The sequence below is a fragment of the Dendronephthya gigantea genome, unplaced genomic scaffold (assembly GCF_004324835.1).
Source record: "Dendronephthya gigantea isolate DGI-Jeju-01 unplaced genomic scaffold, DenGig_1.0 000031F, whole genome shotgun sequence".
NCBI lineage: Eukaryota > Metazoa > Cnidaria > Anthozoa > Malacalcyonacea > Nephtheidae > Dendronephthya > Dendronephthya gigantea.
This window is the reverse complement of record NW_021163041.1, coordinates 887831-915817: the sequence shown is the minus strand read 5'-3', so window position 1 is coordinate 915817 and position 27987 is coordinate 887831. Positions and strand designations below refer to the sequence as shown.

General features: G+C 36.1%; 3 protein-coding genes across 3 annotated transcripts; 2 read left to right on the top strand and 1 right to left on the bottom strand.

Annotated features, from left to right (window-relative positions):
* Nucleotides 1-200: 200 nt before the first annotated feature.
* Nucleotides 201-13289, top strand: LOC114524696 (multidrug resistance-associated protein 1-like). The gene is made up of 27 exons (XM_028545856.1): nt 201-675; nt 1140-1254; nt 2093-2154; nt 2409-2540; nt 3213-3464; nt 3661-3841; nt 4032-4286; nt 5016-5081; nt 5174-5311; nt 5828-5968; nt 6141-6237; nt 6457-6526; nt 6647-6773; nt 6994-7170; nt 7378-7545; nt 7848-7931; nt 8026-8113; nt 8188-8384; nt 8589-9101; nt 9521-9720; nt 9800-9926; nt 10645-10746; nt 11194-11337; nt 11693-11851; nt 11973-12139; nt 12571-12765; nt 12964-13289. Exons 1-27 carry the CDS (start codon nt 404-406, stop codon nt 13073-13075), a joined length of 4341 nt encoding a protein of 1446 aa, XP_028401657.1. The 5' UTR covers nt 201-403; the 3' UTR covers nt 13076-13289.
* Nucleotides 13290-13596: 307 nt separating this feature from the next.
* Nucleotides 13597-24621, top strand: LOC114524521 (peripheral plasma membrane protein CASK-like). Its single transcript, XM_028545621.1, has 30 exons — nt 13597-13784; nt 13913-14025; nt 14707-14757; nt 15953-16007; nt 16108-16185; nt 16346-16418; nt 16515-16617; nt 16723-16806; nt 16917-17008; nt 17424-17546; nt 17626-17706; nt 17840-17879; nt 18069-18115; nt 18337-18388; nt 18876-18997; nt 19209-19295; nt 19431-19514; nt 19855-20010; nt 20447-20522; nt 20695-20780; nt 21160-21228; nt 21459-21590; nt 21718-21779; nt 21869-21912; nt 22003-22068; nt 22219-22299; nt 22499-22579; nt 22761-22963; nt 23355-23462; nt 23947-24621. Exons 1-30 carry the CDS (start codon nt 13735-13737, stop codon nt 24121-24123), a joined length of 2676 nt encoding a protein of 891 aa, XP_028401422.1. The 5' UTR covers nt 13597-13734; the 3' UTR covers nt 24124-24621.
* On the bottom strand, nt 24585-27902 carry LOC114524522. The gene is made up of 5 exons (XM_028545623.1): nt 27310-27902; nt 26526-26635; nt 26253-26339; nt 25804-25902; nt 24585-25447 (listed from the first exon to the last, which is right to left on the bottom strand). Exons 1-5 carry the CDS (start codon nt 27776-27778, stop codon nt 25373-25375), a joined length of 840 nt encoding a protein of 279 aa, XP_028401424.1. The 5' UTR covers nt 27779-27902; the 3' UTR covers nt 24585-25372.
* Between the last annotated feature and the right edge of the window lie 85 nt (nt 27903-27987).

The following is a 27987-nucleotide window of genomic DNA, read 5'->3' as shown; positions in this document are numbered from 1 at the left end:
CTTGTAGCGGGCTCATATTTGAGCCTGGTCAGTGGTAATTACCATGGGCAAAGGGGACCATGTGGCGTCAGCAAAGCTTCTACGCATGCGCAGAAGGGCGAAGTCCGCCATGTTTTTTGCTTCACTTTTTGAGAAAAAAACATTAGGAGCCGGTCCTCCAGGAATTATTATATAGCTCAGTGGCGCTAACTTCAAGAGTGCGACCCAGCGACCACTGAGCTCAGTGGTTTCAACCTACGGTTCCAACAGAAAACTGAAAATGGTTTTATGGAAATTGAAATCATGAATTCAATCGTACAAAATGCATATTTAGTTATACAACAGGTACATGAACACAGACTGTAGTTTGGTTAAGTAATTTATTTCATTTGTGTTATAATCACCGGCATGTTTTTCAAGAGATATGAAATTTAGTGGGAACGTTCCAAGTCATCTCATGCATGTAGTGGCCCTATATGACCATGTGCCTGGTGAAAGTGATATAGACCTGGGTGACAAATGGGCAATACAGTCACCACATCCAGATACACAGTTAAGTTTCTTGAAAGGAGAGACTTTCAGAGTTATTGGTGAAGTAGATTGGTGGCTATATGTGACTTCAAGTGATGGAAAGACAGGCTATATTCCCAGTATATTGACAGCACCTTTGAACACAAATTGCCTGAACACTGAATAGTAAGTGGAAAAATGCAGGTGAATGATTGAATGGCATGATGCTGCAATTATAAGCAAGGAGGATAGATGTTTGCAGTATAAAGCTACTGCTGGATTAATATGTATTTGGAATTTAACATTGACAGAACTTTATATTTTTCAGTTAGATGATGGGGTACTCTCACTCCTAGTATTTTATCAGGCATATTCCATATGGGAACTTAACTCAGATTACTAATTGCTATTTGGAGGTCCTTAAAATTGATATGGCATCTTTGCTTCCCTTTGGCTTAAAAAAATAAGAGAGCTATTAATTACCCCCAGGAGTATTTTCAGTTTATGTAATGCGGTTCCACTGGAGTAGACACTCCAGTTTCTCTTATGTTGAAAGTACATATGCAACCTGTATTATTAATCCTCCCAACCATTGCATGCAATTTTACTGAGCCCTAAGTAGGAAACATTTTTTTTGGTTATTTCTTCAGCTCTAAAGTGCTATCACACCATGGCGATGTACCATCGTGTGTTATTGATAATCAGGTTGATCTCACCTACTTTCCTGACACACCACTTGATAGAGACACAGAGTTGCATCACAGGGTGTGTATATATATAATATTATATAAAATGTATTTTGTATCATGTGTAAAAATATGTTTAATGGCAAAATTCAATTATGAATGAAGAATAAAAGCTGTCAAACATTTCAGTGTTCAGTATATAGTCTTATGGAATCCATTTTGTTGTTTAATGCCCCAAGAAATGGGAAAGCTAGTGCGACAATGTACATCTATTTATTAAAACTCCATCCTTAAAACTGCTTGATTTCGTTATTGTCATTGTTGGTACACCCCAGCCCTAGGTTTTCATGTTTTAAAAAATCTTATTAATTTATACTGATTTGGCACTAAATTCTGCAACATTAAATTTTTTTACATATTTAGTTAACTGTCAAAACAATTTTTCAAATAAGATTTTGTAGACTTTGTAAGATTAGAAATACGATTTTGTATTTTGAAGACTCTAGGATAATTTCTAACAGGTTTAAGGATCATAATTTTGAGTGTAAATCAAAGCCTATTTGAGCTGCATCTGATTTAGACTTGCAATTTTTGGTCAGTGAGATTTTATGTGCAATTTTCTTCTTTTAGTAGATGTGAATGAGTGGCTAGTTACAAATTATCTGACCTATAAGAGCTCTTATTTGAACATGCGTAGCTAATTTACTCATTCACATTTATCGAAATAAAAAAATCGCTTACAAGTGTAAATGGGCCTTAAAACGTTTCTTAGTATTTAGTCACATCTACAACTTGCGCGAAAATAATTGTTACGTGACACTTGAGATACACACTATTTAAAGAAACTGTTTTAAAGTTAGTATAATTCACAGCTACTATGTATGATAAATATCCTTCCCTGGAACTTTTTTATTTAGAAAAAATCTCCAGAAGGAAAAGCAAACATATTTTCCTTGCTCACCTTTTGGTGGATGACGCAGTGAGTATGTTTAAGTATTTCAACGTTGAGGAAACGTAGGGGTCAACTAGTTTTGCCATATATTTTGATTACACCTATTTTTTGTTTGCTTGCTGACATGAAAGAATTTCTTGAACAGCAATTCGCTAAATCTTGATATTAGCATTAATAAGTGTACATTTTGATGTACATGATGTACAAATATCAACTTACGTTTTACAAAGGATGGCAAGTTACATTTTATGCGCGAATATAATTTATTTCTTATAATATAGATTAGTATGGTTAGGTTTTCGCCGTCCATTAGTTTTCAAAGACATGTGGTGTTTAAAAAAGGAACTTTGGTCGGAAAACATCGGCTCAAATTTTGATGAACATTGGAAACGCGAGAAGGAAAAGGTTTTGAGGTTAGTTTAGCGCAAATTCATTGTTGAGCTTAGAAGGAACTCAATATTATTCATAACAACACGTCGAGCAAGAACTTGAAATTAGCGTCAAATTGTGTCACGTTATAGATATTAAAAGCGAATTATATGTGTGCACAGTCTCATTATAAATGTCAAGATGCGAAGCCTGATGGGAGGGGAGGGGGGCAGGTTTTCTGTATTAATACATACCACGAAGTGTTCTCAAAACATCGACATTTGAAATTTATCTCATCGTCTTTATTCTCTGTTCTCTTTTCTCTTCTCGCAAATTCCCAGCCTAGCCTAGGATCAAATCCCATTCCCAGGAACTAAATCCCATTTTCCCAGCGTAAAAATAATGCAATCCCTGTTCCCGTTTTACCCTTTCAAGACCCTCTTATTATGATTGGAGTGCGTTAACTCTATCTCTAGTGTTGTCTAAAGCAAATTTATCACCAATTTGCAGTAAAATCCCTCAATGGAAAGAGACGAAAAGACAAGAGGGCCAGCAGCCTCTGTTCCTCTCCATTCCTAGCGTCCATGATTTGTATTAATTCCAAATACTATTGTGACGGGTGCCTTTATAGTAGGTTTAATACCAATACCACTATAGGTCAAACAATTATCATTAAAGCTTTGTATCTTTATTGTCCTCTTTCATCCTGTTAACAGAAAGCTCAAAAAATCCAAGTTTGGTAAAATGACCCCAGTAGAAAATGGTAGGACATCTTCGGCGACTGGTGAGCGAGCAGAGCGACCAAATCTCCTATATGAAGTCAAATACTCCAGCGACAACGACGAAACAACAGATCATCCTTCATTAACGAAGACTTTATGGAAAGTATTTGGTCCATCTTTGATTCCTGCAATTTTTGCAAAACTTTGCTATGATACACTGGTGTTTGTTCAACCTCAGTTATTAGGGTAAGATTTAGAGTTGAAAAAGGTCTTCATGCAACCTTAAACCTTTCCCCGGGACGATTCCAAATTGTATGAATGTCTTTCTCAAAATTGTATTATACCTTAATCCTGACATTTTCTTTAAAAATCCTTTTGATGTATCCAAAGTGTCTAAAAAAGGTCATAAGGTATTCAGGAATACCTTTTAAAACTGTTTTAGTGCGATCGTGGAATATATCGATGACAGAAACCAGCGTGAATCGTGGGAAGGTCTTGTGTATGCTGGAGGCTTGTTTCTAGTCGCAATAATCCAAACCTTGCTTTTACAACAGTATTTTAAAATTGTTATGGTAATTGGTCTTCGTATCCGTACTGCTGTTCTAGGAGTTGTTTACAAAAAGGTAAAGAAAGATAAATTCTTAAACTATAAAGTCGTTATTAATATGTCTATACGTTATTAATATGTCTATGACCCACATGTTCCAACACTAAACCAATAAACCAACACTATGTGCGATATTGCTTTCAACCCTGTCTTTATTGAGCATTTTGACGAAATTACAATTTACTTCTACTTAAATTTCCTTCCAGGCATTATCCCTAAGCACTATTTCAAGAAATCAATCAACTGTTGGTGAAATGGTCAATCTCATGTCCGTAGATGCTCAACGGTTAATGGATATTCTTACATACTTCAATATGCTGTGGTCTTCACCTTATCAAATCTCGTTAGCAATTTTCTTTCTTTATCGTACAATGGGAATATCTGTCCTGGCCGGTGTTGGGGTTATGTTGGTGCTTTTCCCTCTTAATTTCATCATTGGACGACACCTGCGAAAGTTACAGGTGTGTTGTATTCCGGGTATTCTCTAATATTGTACGTTTCAGCCATCCATACGGTATAATATATATTATGCATTGTATGTTCAAAATATACTACAATTTTTTATTCAAGATTAATCCCTTTTACTGTATAGCAGGCTGTTCGAAAGATGGGAAGCGAAAGCTAAATATATGCATGTCGTTAACAAAAACATTAAGCATTCACAAAAATAATATCAAACGGTAGCGCTATCCACCTCAATCAATCAGCCCCATCTATATATATACCATTGGGGCCTGGGGCCTGTTGTAAGGAGCTGAAGAGCGCCACCCAGTTTTCGTACAACAGGCTAATGTATTTTGTAAGTTTACTTTAGTAATGTTGTATGTTCCAGATAATACTGTTATGTTCCAAGTTATCTGTTATTTCCGCCAGCCTGGCTAACTATATTCTTATAGGATTTAAGATTTATTAAAAGAACCAATTTCGCAGTCAGAGACTGAATTACTTTGGTTAACAAGATTATAATGTTACTTACTCTATAACGTGTCTATTATGGTTTGTCAGTTTTACAAAAGTTCTACATTTGTCAGTTCTTAACTGATCGTTACGCAAAAAAATATCTGCTTCTATTTCTTGCCATGGTTAGTCCCTTTCCTCTATAAGCTAAGATACTAACACGTTAGGGTCAGTGTTGTAGGGTACAATATTTCAACTCATGCAGGTAACACGGTATTTTAACATATTTTTAGGTGAAACAGATGAATATTAAAGATATAAGAATAAAATTGATGAATGAAATTTTGAATGGTATTAAAGTAAGAACTGGCACTTGTGTTGATTTAACTGTATGTTAATTTCCTCCATTACTAATGGCCTTATTCTGTTATTTTATCTTATGTGATTTTAGGTCATAAAATTTTTCGCATGGGAAACATCATTCATGTCCAAAGTTTTGGGTATAAGAAAAGATGAATTACGCCATTTACGGAAATTTTCTTACTTTAATGCTGCATATAACGTGGTAATGAGTAGTGCTCCAGTCTTGGTAAGTGAATGGTAAAAATAATGACAAACAATATGCCACTAAAGCGGTGTAGCATGTGGTTGGTGCAATGAAAAATTACTTTCTTTCACACATCGATCTTTGGTTCATTTTAACCGATCAAATTATAAGAATTGTTGTAAGGCCTACAGTAGATGTTAGTTAATATCCCTCATGATTTGCATGTCAAAAACCAAAGTTGAAATGTTTGTTCATTGCTTTCCATGAATGCCTGTATATCTATGCGTAAAATTCTTTGTGTATTGTTGATAAATATATAGATCTATTGCCTGTATTGTGTAGCTGTCGTGCACGCGCTTTTGTATTCGATAATCTTTCTGAAATTATTATTTTTTGTTTATACGTACGCCATAACCAACACAAGCTCGGTGCCTACTTTGAACACGAGCTCAACGTGTTAAGGAAGCAGTTTAGCTTTTTCCGCCTAAAAGGTTTCAACTTCAGCTTTTGCTCTGAGCATATAAATATACGTTGTTTATATCTCATTTTATATGTTAGGTGTCCTTGGCGACATTTGCGACTTATGTATCACTTGGAAATACGTTAACTGCATCAAAAGCTTTTGTTGCATTGGCTCTTTTTCAAGTCCTTCGTTTTCCACTTTCTATGTTGGCAACTCTTTTGACGAACCTTATTCAGGTGACCACTATTATTTATACTACACTTTAGTTTCCCTATATATTTTAGCACTGTTTCCCATAACTACATTTTTTGTATCCTGGATAAAAAATCTCCCAGATCCAACCGGGTGTCCATATATATTTAATTATATTTAGTGGACAGAATCACAAAAATCATGTCTCCTTTTTAGGCATTGGTGTCAATAAAACGAATACAAAAATTTTTAAATATGGAAGAACTGGATCCAAAGGGCGTTGAGAGAACTGGTACTAGTGGCATAGATCAAGGTAACATCGACCTGGGTATTCGCTGCTTCTCTTTATATAATTGCAGTCGGTCAATAATTGTACTAAATACTATTTATACTTCTGCTGGAATGATACTTTAACGAGTGATATATGTTTATGCTAAAAATGACATTTTCATATGAATAAAATGTAAGGTATTAATTGTCATGCATAATAAGCATGATTTTGCAGGTTTGCAATTTCTTTTTCTTGTCGTAGAAAGGGCCGCTATTGAGATTACGTCTGGGGCATTTACTTGGGAAAGCGAGGAACAGCCAACTTTAAAAAGGTATATATTAAAATGGTTTATTTGTTTTAGCACAGTGATTATAACAATGAACGCTGGTCGCATATATACTTCAATGCCCAATTGTGAAATGTGAGATTTCAATTTTCCGTATTTTTTCAGTATTAATCTGAAAATAGATCAAGGTGGTCTTGTGGCGATTGTGGGTCATGTCGGCTGTGGAAAGTCGTCTTTACTCTCCGCCGTGCTGGGAGAAATTAAGAAACTTGAAGGGCATGTTTATCTTCAGGTACTGTTCTCGACGTAAACGCTAGCTGAACGTTATCATCATGATCATATTTCACATCCATCCTCTGGTTTTAATTAAAGCTCTACAATGCACAATGATGCTTGCCAATTTAATCGCTAACTATGTTGTAGTTGAAAAGTTTTCCTCCAACCGGTCTCCGATTTATTAAAACTAATAATGTCGATCAATACCAGCGTTTAAATTCTTATGTTTTCTATAGGGTTCTACTGCGTACGTTCCTCAACAAGCCTGGATCCAAAATACGACATTGCGGGAAAATATTTTATTTGGCAAAACCTACGATCCAAAACGTTATAATAAAGTCATGAATAATTGTGCCCTTCTTCCTGATTTGGAAATATTACCAGGAGGGGATTTGACTGAGATTGGTGAAAAGGTCAGTGATTTAATTGTCAAACCTTAATATCTCTCTTGATTGCAATGTGAGATGCTTACTGCATGAACGATGAACAAGATAAACATGTTCATCGATCTGATTTATTTGATTAGATTAATAGTGTATTATGATGCTATCTCAACGAGAACTGCTCAAAATCCATTTAAAGTTTAACATGAGTCGGATTGTATTTTTTTTCTTTTTCAGGGTATTAATTTAAGTGGTGGTCAAAAGCAACGTGTGAGTCTTGCTCGTGCTGTATATAATAATGCTGATGTGTACTTACTTGATGACCCTCTTAGTGCTGTTGATTCTCATGTTGGAAAACACATCTTTGATCATGTCATCGGGCCAAAAGGATGCCTTAAAAAGAAGGTGAACTATCTGTTTTAAAACTTTTCACTCTTGCTTCCGTCCATGTACTGAATTGAGGCCGTAATGTTAAACTCATTTCGGGCAGAACTAAATTGCTGTGTGGAAAAATAATAACTTAATTTGCTCTTCACTCTTTTTAGCACTTCACCCCCCCCCCCCTTTCTATCTTAGGGTGATTGGCCATTTTCTAATGATAATACAGGGTAATTAGATCAGACAGAGTGAATTCTGCCAATACCGTTTAAATGGGCCTTTTTTCTCTGCGTCAATAATTGCTTTAAGAAATTTTAATCACATTTTAGACAAGAGTTCTGGTAACTCATCAAGTTCGTTTTCTTCCCCAAGTTGATTGCATTATTGTTCTACGCAATGGTGTCATCACAGAGGTCAGTTACAAATTAGAACTGCATGGTTATAGATTTGATGAATTTATGTCTTGAGTATATGATTTCAAATAATCTTCTCTTTTGGTGGTTCCAGGTTGGCAGCTACCCTCAACTTCAAGCGAACGACGGAGATTTCGCTGAGTTTTTGCGAACGTACGCTAAAGAACATGAAGATGAAAAGGGTATATAAGAATTGAATTCTACTCATCAGCCATTACATTATTAATGATTAACCTCTTGTAACTCTTTTTTACAGAAGAATTTAAGACGAGACTAAGAACCAAGTCACAAATAAGTACAACAGCTCTAACTGTTGATGACAGAAGCCCGAGTTTTGGTTCATTAACAAGTGATTCCGCGCGTGTTATGGGCAAAGATGGCCTGTCTGAACCTGAACAACAAACAAAGGAAGACTACAAGATAATAAAGGAGGAAACGGCTGAAACGGGACGGGTATGCCTACCTTTTAATTAACCATCACAGTAAATTCTTATGGTTCCACATTACGTTAAAAACGGAAATCTCGATCCGTTGGTACCATTCTGTCATGACACAATACACGGAGAAGCATAAAAATATAGTTATTTTATTGAATTCAGACACCAAGTGCCTCGTTGTGCTTATGATCATTTTTGATTTTTTTTTATCTATTTTCAGGTAAAGTTTGGTGTGTTTATCTACTACTTCACATCTTGCGGACTTCTGTTTTTATTTTTTCTGAATTTTTTCCTCCTTTGTTCTGAAACCTCATTGGCTGGTTCTCGTATCTGGCTCGCTCATTGGAGTTCCTCAAATGTTACTGATAGTTCTGAACAGGACCGATATGTTGGTATTTATAGCGCTATGGGTGTTGGTCAAGGATTCTTCTTACTCTTAGTCGCGATCACCTCAGCCTACATGTGTGTAACTGCTTCAACTGTACTACACGAGAGACTATTAGGAAACTTGTTGAGATTACCTCTCACCTTTTTTGAGACCACGCCTCTTGGTCGCATCGTGAACAGATTCTCAAAAGATATAGATGTCATTGACACAATGATCCCTCGTAGTTTACTGTGGTTCTTTCAGACGTTTGTATCCATACTGGGAACTATTTTTCTGATATGTTATTCAACGCCTTTATTCATAACAGTTCTGCTTCCTCTGGCTGTCATGTACATGCTTATACAAGTAAGTCTGGTGAGATTTGGTAAGGGATTTAAAGTCTATACATTCTATAAATCAGGGACGTGGGAACAGAAGAAGAGAGGGGGGGGGGTACATTTAAGCGATCAAAAGTGCTCTTTTGTTCACCTTGCAGCTTTGACAATTAACTACCACTGTACAGTCTGTACACATTTTAGCTGCTCTTTTTATTACTCAAAACATCCCCTGCAAGCGTGTGCCTCCTAAATTTGCTTCTTATTACCCTGAGCACTCGTACTTTTATTGGCTTTCACATCTCTTTCCTCTGGTTCAAAAAACTGTATAATTACCAACACGCTGCATACTGCTGGATTAGCAGGAAAGAATTGCAATAACAGCTGCTTAAAACATGCACCATAACCTCTACAACTCATATCTGAACTTTAAGATGTTTTCTTTAAAAGAGGCTGTACGTTGCCACATCACGTCAATTACAACGCCTGGAGTCAATCAGCCGCTCGCCAATTTATTCCCATTTCTTTGAAACGTTAAATGGTGTTAGCACCATACGGGCGTTTGGCGCTCAACAACGATTTATCTCGTTGAATGATGTCAATGTGGATGAAAATTCTATGACGAAATATCCAGTTATAATTATCAACAGGTATAAAGATAAAAAAATTGAACTTATCTTTTATCAAATATTTTTTATTTTGATATAATTATTTTGACACTTTATTCAGGTGGCTGGCAGTGCGTTTGGAATTTATTGGTAACTGTATTATATTTTTTGCTGCACTGTTTGGTGTGCTCGCCCGTGACAGCGTTGAAAGTGGTTTAGTGGGATTGTCTATCACAGTATCGCTCAGGGTAAGGATACAAGGCGTTTTCCACCTAATACTTTCAGGCCCATGCAGATTTGAAATCTGGCTGGAATAGACTTAGGGTCTACAGACCGTCTACTTTTGAAACTAGAGTATCAGCCTTTGCGTTTCATGTAACGTTTAAATCGATATCTCCTTTTTGATTGATAATTTAAAACTTTTTACCATTATATGAAAATCACAGTGTCGTAATCACTTAGACCTGCGTGTCTACCGGAATCTCGTCATTTGCAATATATAACATGACATGAAGTATCCCCTCACTCAGCAATTTGAACTTTACAAAAGAGATTAAAAAGTTTTATTCACAATTCGGGCATCCCGTGGTGGAAACCTCTTCCTCGCGATATATATTCGTAATTTCGTGTATTATCCTTGCAATACTAACGTTATAGTCTTAGTGCTCTACTGGGGCCGGTTGTATCAAGCCCGTTTAGCTTAAACGGTGGATAAGTTCAAAATAGAAAGCAAGCCTGCCGTTTTATTCAAGAAGCAAACAAAATGTTTTTGACCTTAATACAAAGATACTGTTTACAACTACAAATTCAGTGCATAATATTCAAGTTGACTCATTCAAGAGAGTTGTAAGAGTGTTATTTAATTTTGACTTATCCACCGTTTAAGCTAAACGGGCTTGATACAACCGGCCCCTGCCCATTAAAATTTTGATTTATGCATCAAAATAATGACTAATGTATTTCTAGATCACAAATATATTGAATTGGTTAGTGCGACAAACTAGTGAGCTTGAGACACATATTGTATCGGTTGAAAGAGTGATGGAATACACAGAAGCCAATCGGGAGGTATATAATATTTTAGCCGTTTACTGTATGTATTGGGCATTTCTGCAATCCTGTTGGTTCAACTACTCACTCTATATAGCTAATAGCAAAGTCAGTCAGAGAAAAAAATAGCCAACTGTTTTTTCCAGCGTGTTTAACAAATTAGGGATGCAAGCCATTAGAATACGTAAATAATGGCAGATTCTCCCAGTATGTGTGGGACAATCCGAAACAATTTTGGGTTTTGTGTCATTATTATGTGTGTCAATGACTCTATTTTCTTCATATTAAAACCCTATGCGATAAATTAAAGTACAGAGAGACATCTCTGACACACACACAATAAAGAAAACAACACAGTATAGCCTTTAGGGTTGTCATGTACTCATGACAGGGAATCGCCCCACTGATAAGTAGATCCATGCAGTAGAAACTCGACTTTCAACGAAAGTAATCTTTATTATTGAGGCATCCTGGATAAACTCGTACCAACCACCCGATAACTGGCCCGATAAAGGTCAAATCGAGTTCCAAAAACTGGGTGTTCGTTACAGGGAAGACTTGAAATTCGCCGTGAAGGAAGTTGATTGTCAAATTGATTCCAATGAAAAGGTAACTATATACTACATTACTCGTGAAAACGACAGCAGAATAACAGTAATAAACACTGGAGCGAACGCGGTTTTGGCTGTATTTCGATCAAGTGAATCATGCAATATGTTTGTTCCTATCAGTTCGAGGGGGGCGGCCGGGCGGCCCTCAATAACTTTCAGTGTTAAAAAGTCGGTTAAAATCTTTTTTATTGGCAAAATGATACGTCAAATATGCAACACATGCATGCTGAATTTTCTCTGAATATTATGGTCATTTATCTCAAAATAGGTCGTTTCTAAAGACCTTCCGTAAAGCTGCGAGACTTTACACAATTATAATAAAATGCATCTCTAAACATTTCATTTATTCATAGATTGGCATTATTGGCAGAACAGGCTCTGGTAAATCTACTCTCACTCTGGCTTTGTTTCGAATATTAGAAGCAGTGGAGGGAAGGATTGTGGTCGATGGCATTGACATTTCAGATATTGGGCTGCATGCGTTACGCTCAAAGATCACTATTATTCCCCAGGTATTCTGTCCATGATGTTTATTTTTAAGAGTTTGTTGAAGGTAATGATATCTTTGTCCACTTAGTGAGAATCTTAAAAATAGCCGCAAAGCTTCAAAATTCATCAGGAAAATTTGTTTAGGATCCTATACTGTTTTCTGCTTCACTGCGTTTCAATTTGGATCCATTTGAGAAGCATACGGATGAAGAGATTTGGTCTGTGCTTGAAGTCGCCCATCTCAAAGTATTTGTGTCTAGCTTGGAGAACACATTGAGTTACTCTATTGCAGAGGGTGGCGAGAATCTTAGGTACGAATAACTATATTATATTATATTAAACTGATGGTTGAACAATGGAAATATCACGACAATCTGAAAAAATGGTTTGCAAGGTGAAGCATTAAAACTACTCAGTTAACGCAAGTATAAGTGTTTTTATAGAGATATTTTTAAACTTTAGGTTGATAAGAAATAATAAGGGATAGTTTAGTATTTTCTGTGGAACTAAGGCTGGCAAGACAGAGGCTTGAGAATTTCTCTGGGTAGAAGTGTTGCATGCATGGCCTAAATTGGCAAAAAAGCCTGAGAGATTTTTGCGTATGGGCAAGAGCTTGAGGGTTAGACTCGCTGTTTGACCCAGACTGGATCTTGGTAGTGAGCTTCAGGTGTTTTATACCACACCGCGCGAAGTTTCTTTAGTATTATTCCCTGACAACTTTCTGTGTTTATTTGCTCAATAGCGTTGGCCAACGTCAACTAGTTTGTCTAGCCCGCGCTTTGCTACGAAGAACAAAAATTTTGGTTCTTGATGAAGCAACAGCTGCTGTGGATTTAGAAACTGATGAACTTATTCAACAAACAATTCGAACAGAATTTGCTGACTGTACTGTTCTTACTATCGCACATCGACTAAACACGATCATGGATTATACCAGGTAACCATTGCCGGTGCACACACCGAATAATAAGGTTAAGCAGGGATCAGGGGGGTTGATTTGAGTTATAAGTGGGCTCAGGAACCGGGGTAACTCGTGGTCCAAGTTGTACTGTTGAAATACACGATGAATATTTGCCCAGAATACCGAAACCTTGATTGCATTTACTCATTATATATATTTTGTATTTATCTGCAGAGTTATGGTTCTCTCCGATGGAAAAATTGTAGAATTTGATTCACCTAGCAATTTGCTTGGCTTGAAAGGGATATTTTATGACATGGCAAAAGATTCAAATCTTGTTCCATAACGAATAGTAGAGCATTGGATTGAATGAAACTGCTGCAGAATCTGCCTTGAACATTGCTTGGAAAAATTCATATATATTAGTGAATGTTGAGTTACGAATAGTATTTTAAAATTTTCGGGAATTACGGTGTTGAGACAACAGTTTCACTGAGGCACTGATGTATTGAAATATTTATATTTATACATCCGACAGTTTACTCAAGTAAATATATTATATAAACTTTATATATTTCAATATTTGTATTTCTATAAATAATGAAGTCAATCTTACAGTTGAAAAAGAAATAATATTAGTAATAACTCACTGGGAGTCTGGTGGAAGGTGGGATGGAATGACTGAAAAGGATGATTGGTGGAAATCCAGTGGCATTATGGTATGGCACCAATTGCACCAACCACATTTCAATGCCACCATGAAATGCCACTGACTCGTACCCAGAGGAATGATGGAACTGAGCTTCCGGAAGAGCTTCCGGTCCTCGGTCCATTCTTCTAGCGCGTTTCAAATCGAAGCTCCGTGTTTTGAATCGCATTACATCGATTGCTATTATAAACGAGTAGCTGAGATTTCATTGATGTTCTAGTTGTACGAGTCGAAGCACTTTCCTGAACTTGATGAACAATAAGAACGATTGAGTATCGTGTTCTATTTCTAAAATCATGGAAATTGGACTTCCAACACGCTACGAACTGCACGAACAGATCGGCAAGTATGTGAACACTGTTGTTGACAATTTTCACATCATGTGTCCTTTACTTGTGATATTACGTTATGACATACAATGAAAATTCTTACCTGCTTCGTAAAACTAACGTACTATTTTATATTATTAACAAGGGGTACCTTTAGTGTAATTCGAAAATGTCGTGATACACAAACCGATGGATTATGTGCTGTAAAGATAGTCGATATTTCTCGAATGAACACAACGACTGGCCTCACACGTGAAGGTATTTAGCTTTATCGATAAAAATTCCTAACTTTCGAACTATTTTGAATAGCTTGCTGACATACGAGATATATTCGTTCCGTTTATGTCTTGTTTTCATTAATTTTAGGCGCTAATAATGTGTAAATCCTTTAACCTCCAAACATGTTGTCCAATATATACGAAAATCGATATTAAAACGGCACGAAATTTTATTGACTTCTCGACATGTCTACTGTCAGTTTGGATTTTAGGGGAAACAAATTTTCTATTTGAGATAAAAATGCATCTTCACAGTGAAAAGCGAGATTAAATTAATGGATAATATGATTTTTTATCATTTACGAAAGCGGAGATAACTTAATGACACGCTAGCAATACTTCTTGACGTTGCTTAGTTTTAATGCTGAGAATTGTGCTGGCGGCAAAATGTAAACAACTCATGTTATGGATTATCATAACCGACAAATCCTCTCATAAATGTTGTAAAGCTAGGATTTACAGTGTTCATTACAAGTATAACCCGGACGATATATTTGCGCTGCAAGAAGCATGTTGAGAAGACAATATTATATTTATGCCCGCTGTCTCCTGTCAATCGTATATATTATATTCATGATATTGATAAATGTTTATTATTTCCCTTGTTCGTTCTATATAAATAACTAACCAAATAAGTAAACGCAACTTTATTTTACTACAGATGTCGTAAATGAATGCCAAATTTGTAAAAAGCTTGAACATTCGCATATAGGTAAGTTAAAATGAAATGACACTGCAAGACGCCTTATGTTAATACCGTGATATTTACATTTTGTAGCAAATATCCGTTTAGAATTGTCCATTTTACGCGAATTCTAATTAACTTTCATTTCGCCATCTGAAACATGTCACTGTTTTTGAAGACTAGAATGTGTTAATTGAAATATGATATCAAAATCCCAGAAAGGCTGCCAATGTTGGAAACGAGTATTCTATGATAAAACATCTTGTTTCTTGTGCCAGAACCCCAAAACCGCAATATTGCCTTGTACTTTATTTCTTTAATAATTAATGCTGGAAAGCATAGCGATAGCATGGAGTAAGAGTGAAAACAAGGACCTAGATTAAAATGAATATTACATATCATGTTGATATATAAAATATTAGCTCTAAAAGAAATTTATTTTATATTGTGTAATAAAATTATTCCCTTATAAATTTGTGCTCCATAGATAGGGTAATCCAATAAACAAATCAAATATTAATTATCAAAAAATTATTATAATAACTAAGACATCCTACAGAGGTATTCTAAAGAGATGTTTTTATAACTATTTTTATATTTTGTAGTACCATGATCCTTTTAGAGACAAATCTTAGATTTAAGTTACTTTTCTGTCAATTCACAAACATTTTTTGCCCAGTTTCCTCATTTTAAAGTTTCTGTATGTTAACCTTGGCATTTGACTGTCTACAGTATCTTTACAGCATTTCATTATCTGCAGTATGTGGCCACTGAACTGCTTTGTTTGTCAATCTGTTTTAAATTTATTATTAATTTCACAATGATCTTGTGGACATTGGGGCTAGCCTTAGGATATTTCGAAAATGGTTATGAATATTTCATGATAGTGCTACTAAATTTTCTCTGTTTAGCTATCCTTTAAAATTAACCCTTCCCTCAAAAGTGTTACTTAATCTCAAATTTGATTCAGGTATATCTGAAAAGTTATGGATAATCAAAAAAGCCACCCTCCCAATTTTTTCCTTCTTTAAAATAAGGCCTCCTCAAAGGGTCTAAAAAGAATATAGAAAAGCCATGCTGAGTAATGGGTATCCACTACTCAGCATGGCTACAAGATCTTAGTTTTCCCTGTGTGAATATCCTGGTGTCTAATGATATCTAGTTAATATGTTCATCATTGTGGGTAGTTGCTAAATGATATTTTACTTTATTTTTGTTTCAGTAAAAATGCTTGGTGCTTATGATGTTGACAACACTATCTACATGGTTTTCGAATAGTGAGTGCTTATGGTTTTATGTTATTAATGATAAACTAATTATAAAAGTTGATTAGGTAATGCTTCTAAACATAATCTCACATCCTGTTGTTTTTCACAGTATGGATGGTGCTGATCTCTGCTTTGAGATTGTGAATAGAGTAAATGCAGGCTTTGTTTACAGTGAAGCTGTTGCAAGGTTAGATTTTATTTGCATGATATTGTAGGTAGTTTGTTTTATCTATTTGAAATAGCGTGTGGGGTAATTACTCTTACAAAATCCCCAGAACTTGACATTATAAAACACTAAAAAGCAGCATATGGTATAAATGTAATTATGAATTATTTTTATTTTGTAGTCACTATCTAAGACAAGTTTTAGATGCCCTATCTTATATCCATGCCATGGAGATTATACATAGAGATATTAAGGTATGCATGTGCTTTTATATACCTGTATTTCCATTCTATATTTATAAACAGTTTCATAATTGTGATTATTAATTTCACTAAATGTGACTTTTACAGCCTCACAACATTCTATTGGCTAATAAAGAAAACTCAGCGCCTGTAAAATTAGCAGATTTTGGAGTTGCACGAATATTAGATTCCAGTCAACTCATAACAAGTGGTCAGTATCTTATCATGTTCCTTGGAATATTGTAGAGTGCAAAGCAAAACACATCTTGGTTTAGTCTTGCTGAATATGACTGAATAAGGTTTTTTATTTTAATAGGGAGGATAGGAACACCACATTTTATGTCGCCAGAGGTTGTAAAGAGAGTACCATATGGAAAACCTAACGATGTTTGGGGATGCGGTTAGTGTTTAAATTTATCCCAAAGTTCAGAATAAAACTCTGTGTGTGTGTCTCTATGGTCCACAGTTCAATCCACACTAGTGAATATTGTTACATCCTTTCTTTTGTAGGAGTAATAATGTTTATTCTTTTAAGTGGTTCATTTCCTTTCAATGGTACTGGAGAGAAAATATATGATGTCATTTCCACTGGAAATTATACAGTAAGTGCTGATGTAATTGATGCACTTTTTGATGATTAGCAAACACGAGTGATTGCTGGCCCTTCTTGTTACATTAATGCAAGCAATTTCTTGGACAACTTCTTATACAAGATCTTCTATGTCACTAAAGTAGATCTCACTTATTATTACGTTCCCTAAAACCCTGCACCTATTATTATTCTCTGCGTAACTCTCTCCCAACCATCCATTACTACCATTACCTCGTATCTTCCCCATACATCCATTACCTCGAATTTTGTTATTCACATTATGTTATTCACATATGTTATTCGAATTTTGTCATTCACACATTCATATTTTGTTGTTTTTCGTACAGTCGGTACACATCTCAACACAAACGTCATGACAAAACTGTACTGATACTGTATGTTGACGTTATTCTGTTCCTGTTTAGATGCGACCAAAGCAGTGGGACTTGATATCAGATGATGCAAAAGATTTAGTACAAAGTTTACTAGCCTACGATCAGACTAAACGAATCACAGCTGATCAAGCCCTTGCTCATCCTTGGCTAAAGGTTTGTTCAATTGTAATTTTAATTAAAAAATCAAGGACAAAGTACTCGAGTATTAACCTTCCTACTACCTTATCGTCAGGACAGAGATATTGCACCAAGAAATCATCTTCAGGAATGTGTTGATGAAATGAAGAAGTTTAATGCAAGAAGGAAACTAAAGGTAGACCATGAGAGAATGTTTGGGAGCAATAAATGTATAATTGTATATTCCTTTTCACTCGTAGTAGATATGATATGCCAAGATTAACTGCAAACCAAAAATGACTATTAACTGTCGTTTATTGTGTTTATAGGGAGCTGTTTTGGCCGCTGTTGCAAGCCGTAAATTCTTTGGTAGGCTCCTGAGTTATTTTTTCACTGGATCATGCTTGTTGCCGGTGCATCTCCCGAAAAATCTACTACATGACATATAGGGGGAATTGTTTTAAATTACGATCATCTGATAGTAGTCAATATTTTTGGCAAACTTGCGAGTAAACTGTGTGTCGTATTATTTGCAAACGAATTTTTAAATTTTTTTAGGTGGTATTCTTCCTAATGGAGATGTTCATCAGAATGGTTTTGGACCGGTATGAAACAGTTGTATTTCGTGAAGTTCCTTCGCATCGTAGTAAGGCCTGTTTCAGACGTCGAACTTTCCATGTGCCGACCCTAATGTTAATGAGCTAAAGTCTTTCTTTGAGTTCATTTGCATTTAATTTGGCTCATGAAGAGTTCGACGTCTGAAACAGGCCTGTCGCGTGCCATATGATTTATGTAATATTTATTTTTATATATAATTATTTTTAAGGAACATAATACAGACGAATATCACCACGACGACAGTGATTTGAACGCAGCAGGTTCGTTGCAATGAAAAAATGCACGTGAAAGAGGGCTTAAAAGTTAAAATGACAATATTGACTGGACATTTTGTGGGTTCTTACTTAAAACAAAGGCTCATATATAAAAACAATGTAAAGTAGATATTGCCCGGCTAGCCCTGGTGTACCCAGCAATTTATGAGGGCTTTGGGGGAGGTTTTGTGGGAAGGTCCGTTCCCACCCAATACACTCAACTTCCTGGAAATAAAGGCTGCTTTCCAGTTACGCGTTTTTCATACGCACGTACACGCACGTAAAAGTCTAAATCCTTAAATATGTTATCTTGGAAAAAACTGCATATTTTATTTAGTATGCACTTATAGACCTGGAAGTTAAATAATAAAAATTTAGAAGCATTTCAAATTTTCCGTGCGTATAAAAAACGCGTAACTGAAAGGCAGCCCTAACTGAGATGTAAACTGTAATAAAATGTAGAATAGGCACCTTACCTATTCTGTATTACTAGGTTCAGTGGCGCAATTACTTGATTCATTGGAGGAGGTTCAAATCTTATCGCAAGCTAAGAAGACTGACGTTGACTTTCTTCATCGTTTCCTGGACAATAACAAGTTCCAGTCATTACTAGAGGTATACAATATGACAGAGAGATCATTGTAACTGACGCCTATACTCTATAGTTATCGAAAAGGAGAACGAAAATTAACATAGCTCCGCTGCTTTATTTTATTTGTTACAAAGATGTTGTAGTGAGGATATCATGACGTTATTAAAGATGAATATGTTATTGTTTTTCATAGTATTACTCTTCTAATATTTTTTAATGCTTTTGTTTTTACAGATTTATGATCGCGTACAAGAGTGGTCCATAATAAGTGATAAATCAAGATCTCATATACAACCAGACGCCACACAAACTGCTAAAGAGGTACAAATATATTTACGACCATGCAGATAAATATAAAGAGAAGCAATCCTCGGAGTTCCTATAGGGCCTTGTATAAGGGGCAGCATGAGCTTCAGTCATTTTACCATTTAATGGTTCTGTTATAAATTTGTTCAGGCAATGGACACAATTGAGATTCCAGCAGAGGAGGATGATGATTGTTTTGAACTCCAAAACATTATGAAAGAACCGAATATGGTGGTAAGTATTATGACGATATAGTTTATGACACTGTATGTATGTACATGACTGTTACCCCTTCCTTATCGAAATGATACTTTGATATCATGCAACTGGGTACTCCCATGAACTGAGGGAGCACATTTAGACTGAGGGCTGAACCGAACCAGAGTGTATATATATATATATCATCACCGCAGACAGCCAACAAGGATCATTGTTTAAGTCTTTATTGATTTTGTTACAAGACATACTACTGACTGCTTGAAAACGTAAGCTCATGCAAGCTTCTATAGGCGCGTTTGTCATTATTTGTACTTTCCAAATAACATGGTCATGTATTGTATGTTTATTTGTGTAGGCTTTGCTTGAAGCTCATGACAATGTCTTAAACGTTCGCAAAGAAGAAGAAAGACAGTCAATGTCTGATATTGATGACAGATCTGATACATTACCAAAAGAGGCTGTGACAAGAGTGAGACTTGTGCAGTTTGAAAAAACCACAAATGAACCTATGGTATGTATTGCCTATAGTCCAAATATTTATTAAATATTAGTTTCTTTCCATGATAACTTTGATGAAGTGAAATGCGTACTAAGAATCTAATTTACGGATCTTCGAAATGATAACGAAATCATTTATGAAAAAAAATATGTTTTGAACTTTGGGGGATCCTCTCTGATACGGCAGTAATTTTCAATAGACAGCGACAAGCCCTGCTCCGTATTTCCCCACACCCCTTGATAGTTTAGATCAAACCACTTCCGTTCCTGATTTGTTTCGATGTTAAAAAGTAGCATGCTTGAAGAAACTAGATTTGGTTGCCATAGTTGGTTGTATTGTAGTTGGTGCGTGCGTCTTTGACGTAGGTTGAACTCCTGCAATGCAGTCTTGTCTGTCCAATGTTACATATTCACGTTACTAAAAGTGGGAATTAATTTACTAACTTTAGGGAATTACGTTGAAACGTGTTGATAACCGTGTGTACGTTGCAAGAATAATGCATGGAGGAATGATTCACAGACAAGGTAAATACAAAATATTCGTAAGATCCTGCTGTGGACTAAGACTTTCAATGAAGTATCAGAAAACTGTGCATGTTCATAGCCGAAGATTTTTAGATAGTACTAAGTCTGTAAGTCCTTGAAAAGGCTATTACTCCCGCTTTGTCGATTCTAATTTCCATTTTGGGCATTCCAGGAACTTTGCATCCTGGTGATGAAATTCGAGAGTTGGATGGAGAAAACGTAGAGGGAAAGTCAATCGAATCCTTACAGTCAACTTTGGTATTTAATTATGAATTTCTTGTTTGTTTCGTAAATCAATTCTAATGCTCTATAACATTTGTTTTCGATGCAAATTTGTTCAGATGAAGCGAATACATGAATTAGTGAATAGAAAAAGACTCGATCGACTAATTGCATGGGATTGAAATTTGTCAGGATGTTTCCTGATTTTTTCATCTTGGTCATGGTATTTTAATTGTGATGTCTCTGCGGACAAAGTGGAAAAAAATCATGCATGCACAGGGTCTCATTTAAATTTACAAAAAATAGTTATGTGTTGAATAATAGTAATATTGGACTAGTATATTGATTAGGTGTATATGACTTGCATTTCATATTTAAATTGTGCAATGTTTCATTGGTTTGTTTTAAATTCTAGAAACAAGCAAGTGGCACTGTCACGTTTAAAATCGTCCCAAGTTTCAGACACGAAAATACTGAACGGGGGGTAGGTAGTGATAACTTATATTTGGTCATTTGGCCGAGTCTCGCTATCATAAACCGTGACCAGCCGTCTTGCATCTTTTAGTTTCAAAAGCAATGTCCCCAGGCGAGAGAGTACTCGTGACATATTTTTTTGAAACGGTCTTCTAAATTGTTCTAACCTGCCAACTACTGGTACAACAGTATATCCGATCCAATCAGATGCAATCCGACATATGTTTTTTCCCCTTTCAGAGTTTCGTGAAAGCACTATTTTCTTACGACCCAAGAGGTGATGAACTAATCCCATGCCAACAAGCAGGTTTGGCATTCCAAGTTGGAGATATTTTGGAGATTGTTTCAAAAACAGACTTCAATTGGTGGCAGGTAAGACAGGATATTTTTGTGTTCTTAGGTCATGATATTGACGGTACAAGAAGTATTGTAAGACCCATATCCGGTGCAATCGTCCAGCGGGAACTCTGAAAGTGTAATGAAAAATATTTTTTTTCAGGCTGTCAAAGTGACAGACAAAAACCTTGCTGGTCTTGTACCGTCACCTGAACTGCAAGAATGGTAACTGCATAGAAATTTCCTCTACTTTACTGTGATAAGACTTTACTGAGTTAAGGACGTTTTTGCTCAACTTTTAAAATTTTTTAAAGGCGAGTCGGTTATGCGGCTTCAGAAAAAGCGAGAAAAAATCGAGGTATGTGTTACGGCAATTAGGATGTTGTCTCAGCGAGACTGTGTATCAAAATAGAAAGTGTGGATTGATAATGTGTTGTTTATTTTGCAGTCTCCTGTTTGGGATTTCGAAAAAAGAAGCGTTATAAAGATAAATATGTTCTCAAGCATAATGCTGGTACGTTCATCGTTAATTTTCGCTGCCTTTTGTACAGACCATCGTAACATAGATACTGATACACATGGAGGATGTGAACCAAATTTTGAATTTTAAATGTTCGCCACATGAATAAACTCCTTTCATGGTATTGCCATGTTATCTAAATAGTGTTCGATCAACTGGATTTGGTGACGTATGAAGAAATAGTTAAACAAGAGAATTTCCGAAGGAAGACATTAGTCCTCCTGGGTGAGTAATTTCATTCACAGTCAAATATGTGTAACGGATTTTTGTCAACATCACATGCACACGTTTTACTCAACTTTTCGCTGAAAAGGTATACCTAACGGTAAATTCTGGTAAATGAGGAAATGTTCTGTCAGAAATATGAATGTATCGAGATTCTGATCTGCCTCTCTGTTATAAATCATAACGTTAATATTTTTAGGAGCTCATGGTGTTGGACGAAGACACATTAAAAACACTTTGATCAACAGAAACCCTGGGAAATACGCATATCCAATACCACGTGAGTGTCACGTGATCAGGCGGTTTTAGTACGGCCTCAATTGTCATAATTCCGTCTTAGCATGGCTAGATCCCAAGTTTTGAATATATCTGTAGCTATAGCAAAAAGGACGATTATAGACTAAAGTGGTGGGGGGGGGGTAGGTAAATGTTATTCTTAAATTGTTTTCTTTATTTTGCAGATACCACAAGACAGCCAAAACCTGGCGAAGAGGATGGCAAGAATTACTTTTTTATTTCAACGGATGCGATGTTGCAAGACGTAGAACAGAACAAATATTTAGAATTCGGCAGTCACGAAGGAGCAATGTATGGAACTAAACTTGATACTGTGCGTCACATTATATCTCAAGGAAAAATGCCTTTACTTGATGTGGAACCACAGGTATGCATGGAAAACAAGATTATTTCTCACCGGCATATTTTACATCAAAGTCATGAAAACTAGGAAAGCCCCCCAAAGGGGTAGGGGGGATGTGCTAAGGGTAGAGTATGACTAGAATTGAACTGTTTCGGACTGCATGGAAAGGAGCTCGATCCAGAGTTGATTTCTGCCCTAGCCCCCGCATACCAGGCCCGGTCCGGCCTGCATCAGTTTTCTTTGTCCCATTTCACTTTGTGAGACAAAATGCCTACATTGTTGAGTCTTGGGCTACTAAGATGTATTAAACTTGCACAAGATGAAGTTGAGAATATGCGACAAAATGAAAGACGCGAAAGTGTTGGGCGAAATAAAACATTAATTTCAATAATGAAATCAAAATTTTCCTTTGTAGTGCTTAAAGAGTTTACGTTGTTCGGAGTTCGCTCCATATATCGTGTTTATTGCCGTACCACCTGTGGTTGGTACGAATACTGAAAACTCAGCTGATAAAGAGCCCACGGTTAGTTCTTTATCATTTCATATTGTTTTCCTCGTTGAGGTCAAATGCTTGTTTGCAAATGATTGGCAAATTCTTTGGCGTCGAATCTTAAGTTACCTAGTTTGTCCTTGCACTTATCAATCTTACAGAATATATTACACCATGCAGGGACCGTTTACACAGGCCTGAAATGCCATCCTCATTTGACTGCTTCTGCATGGTTAGATCCTGAAAATTGCATAAACAAACCATGTCATGAAGTAGTGGTTTGCATGCTCCCTCAGCGCTGCGGTTTGCAGGCTATAAAGCATTAGTTGGGCATCCCTTTCGCCGATAAAAAGCGAGGAACGTCAACAATACTGAAGATGTTTTTCATATGTGTCAGCATCCGAGAAATGGGCGTGTTTTCGCAAGCGTGTGTTAAAAACACCTGCTATTGATCTATCGTGTAAGACGCTCCCTATAACCTTGACATCCACCAATACAGATTTGTTGATATTCATAGGACGAATCTCTTGTTAAACTTGCCAAGGATTCGGAAGCTCTTCAGCAAAAATACGATTATCTATTCGACATGACGATTGTCAATAACAATATAGAAGATACGATAACGAGTCTGGAGAGCTCCTTGGCAAGACTGCACAACTCTCCGCAATGGGTGCCTGCCTCATGGATATACTAAGAAAGGTAGTGTCGTCAGGTAACCTTAATGAACACAGGATCCCACAGAGCCCGCGCAGCATCAGTCTCTCATATAGTGTTCACTGTAAAAGGGATAGTAGAATATACAAAACAGCATGAAGGATGAATCTGGTATATTACAGAAAAGTATGTCTCTATTAACAGTAACTTATGAAATTGTACATAATGCGAATAATTTTTAACCAAGTTATGCTTAATGCGCAAAGTGCAAAATGGTTGACCACGGACATATACAGCCTCGCGTCTTCATTGAACATATAGAGGTAAAAGGATTGTGGCTCAATATATTTTAACGAAGCCTAAGGAAGTCACAATGCATGTTATCAAATCTACTTTCTGATTATAATTTTCTAACATGTAAAAATTTTTCAAGCTTTGAGTAAGACAGTACGGAATAACCAAATGAGAAAACAGAAATGGTTTTTAAACTTATTGGGTTTGTATAGCTGGTGTAGTTTGTACACACAATATAATTCATACTTTACAAATATTATAAAATTTGCAAAACTTTTAAAGTCCTTCATTCCTCACTTGTAAAGCTATTTACAATCATGACTCTTATCAATTAATCTTGTCAGCTACCGGACACAACATTCAACATATGAATATGGAACCGTATAGCTTGACCGCTTAGTTTTTTTTGGGGTGGGTGCATATTCATACATTTAGGTTTAAATACCGTAAGAGCAATATTTTTTTTAAAGAAATAAGCCTGACTGGGTAAAGACGAATATACAACCCAACTTCCTAAATTAAGCTTTTAGATAGGGTCCTGAAGAAGACCGTGCTTAAATAACCTTGTAGATTAAGGCGGTTTACCAGTTTACTTCATTGCTAGTTTCCTAACTTTTACAATTAAAGAGAAAATGGAAATTCCGAAAAACTTCGTTAGATCGGAAAATCCCAGCTAGCAGAAAACTGTTTTACTTACGTGGTAAGGTATACAACAATACTAATAAACGATAATCATTACTCCCTCATTAAACTATCGTAGGGCATGCACATATGCTGCGAAAGTACATTCTCTTAACCTGCTTGACGAAATGTCGAGAATTTTTACATATTCTACAGATGTCTGTACATAAGTTCAGATCTTTCCTATACGAAATGTTAGCCTCGTTCACACACCATAAACAACACATGCGTGTTTCCCTATACACATGCGTCCAACTTTTACGCCATTGCAGTCATCTGATATACGAATTTCAAGACAAGACCATCCTGACGATTTAACTTCTTTTCTCAGGAAGAGGTAAGTTACGTTGATTTTTTTTCCTTGTGCGATTAACAGGCATTGGTGTAATCTAGCAAAGATGTATATATGAAAAAAATCTTCATTGTCAGGGAATTCTCGACTTGAGACGCACTAGTCGTATGTTGAACAAAATGGTGAATTGGTATTTAAAAATACGGGTGTTGCAGGGAGGTCTTGGGAGCGTCTCACGAAAATTTTTTGTACATGTCTCTTTGAGTCTATTGCCGGTATTCTAAAAACTCGCTCGCACCATGGATAATAAAAGCACGTGTTTTTATTATCCATGCTCGCACTCAATCGTCTCATAACGTTTTCATGGCGGTATTTTCACTTGAGGCTTTCAGTGTTTTACCCTTGACCTTGTAAAAGCAAATAACCTGCCTGAGAAGAGGTTTCAAAACTCACCCGAGACCATTTTACTTCCTCTTTTAATTGCAATTCTTCTTTCTTTTCTCTTAAAGTCCTGGGTGGCACAGGAGTTCCCACTCGTCTGTGTTGGTAACCCTAAATTATTCCAAAACAACGGCTGCAGAATAGCTATCACACAAGAAATCCTACGACTACACTTGGCAGAATGTGAAATTAATTTTGTATTATAAACAAGGTATGGTGGTAAAGATCTCCCCTACATGCCTGGTCTGTGTCTTAAGACTCCCTTCAAAATAGTATCAAAGTAGTGTTATTGGGGTAATAACTTGGACATAAATGTACAAATTTTGTGTTAATGCAGGGAAAATGGCCCCAGTTTCTGTACACAGACTCCTGTATTGTTTAAAATATGGGCTAATGGTATTTGTTGACTGGTTCTTTCATATGCATGGTATGACAGTGACTATATGAAATTTGGATTGTACCTGGTCAGAGGCTTGGGTGTGACATGGTGGTAAAGCCTGAATCCATGGGGTTGGTGACTTTGCACCCTCTCGTAAGTTCTGCTCATTCTAAATTTATGTATAAACATGACGACTATTAAACAGGCAAATGAACAGCAATTAAATGAAGTCGGTACATGTCATAGGGGTACTCTTCCCTAATAAGAAAATCAGTTAAACCAATTGTGCACATACATTATACCATCTGTATAATTAATTATATAGGAAGAATGTATAAAAGGCAGTAGTCAGTACCTTTTTGGAATGTCTGCTGTGAACTTGTCCACTCTTCAAAACATTTTGCATTTGCCCTTTTCTCTTATCAAGCTTCTTCACCTTCAACCTTTCATTAACAACACTTTCAGCTGTATTATTTCAAATCAAATTTCAAGTACATGACCAATGAGGTTTTTGCATTTATGTTTTTAGTATCATGTGCAAGCTGTCCATAGGCATACTTATACAACCATTTTTATTTTCATGGAGTTAATTGAGGTAAATCAGAGAAAATATCCAAGTAAAATTTTTCTGGATCATGAACAGAGTAATGGAATGTTTTTCAGTTTTGGTTTAGAAATTTTTAATAAAAAAATAACTGCTAAGCTTGTAAACTAATCGAAGGAGATTGGCTTTCGTATAGCAGATATAATCTTATAAAGAATTCCCTAAAATATTTTTTAATTATAGTGGATGATCATCTATCAACCATATTTTTTTGATAATGGATTTTGACCTTTTTTTGACCAAAATTTGTTTTGAAATGTCATTGTCATACCATCCAGCTGCACCAATTTGAATAACTCTATGTACTGCAACAAAGGCTTCACAGTGTATTTGTATATTGAGCCCTCCTATTGTGTGGTGGTCTGTCTTGTTTGTGTCAGCGAATTTTTTCATTATTGAGACCCCCGTTTTCATGTCATAATTCTTGCTAGTGTGTATTCTTAATTGATCTATTAACTTTTGGAGACCAATCAGTATGATTTTGATCAAGGAATCCAGTGACAGTTTATAAATACGAATTTTTAATATTAATTACCTTGCGCGACCTGTTCTTCTATTCTTTTCAAACGTTCTTCCTGCATCAAACTAAGTTCATGGATCTTGAATTTAAGAATGTCATTTTTCTGTTGTTCATTTATCAAACTCACTTCCAATTGCTCTATAAATATGTCACATTCACTAGTTCTATCACATAAATCCTGAGATTGATTTACTTTTGTATCCACGTTTTCCTGCGCGTATTCTGCTTCTTTCTTAGCACCGGCTTCCCTTTCATGAGCCAGTCCTTGCAACTTTTGCGCTAGGGTGACGAATGTCCGGCCGATTTGTTCAATTTCGGTGGAAATGTCTTCCGAATGCGATAAAAGCTTGCTCATATCCAGAAGTTCATCTTTAAACTCTAAAATCTTAAGAACAATTCGCGCTATTGGTTCCGACACTTGGTTAAAAGTGCAAAGAAATTCACTGCCATAAACAATGGTATACGCTTTTTCTTCCATGCCCATGGATACCGTCGATGATTTAATCAACGAAGTAATAAGATATCTCGTGACAGTCTGACAGATGCTCTCTGTAGGCGTGGTGTAGTAGTACCTAAATCATCGTGGGCGTCAAGTTTTCACACGACTATTGCGGAGCTCAGGCCAAATTTATTATATATTTATCTAGTATTTAATCAAGCTATGTGCACACGAGCGTTTTTATCTAGTTTATC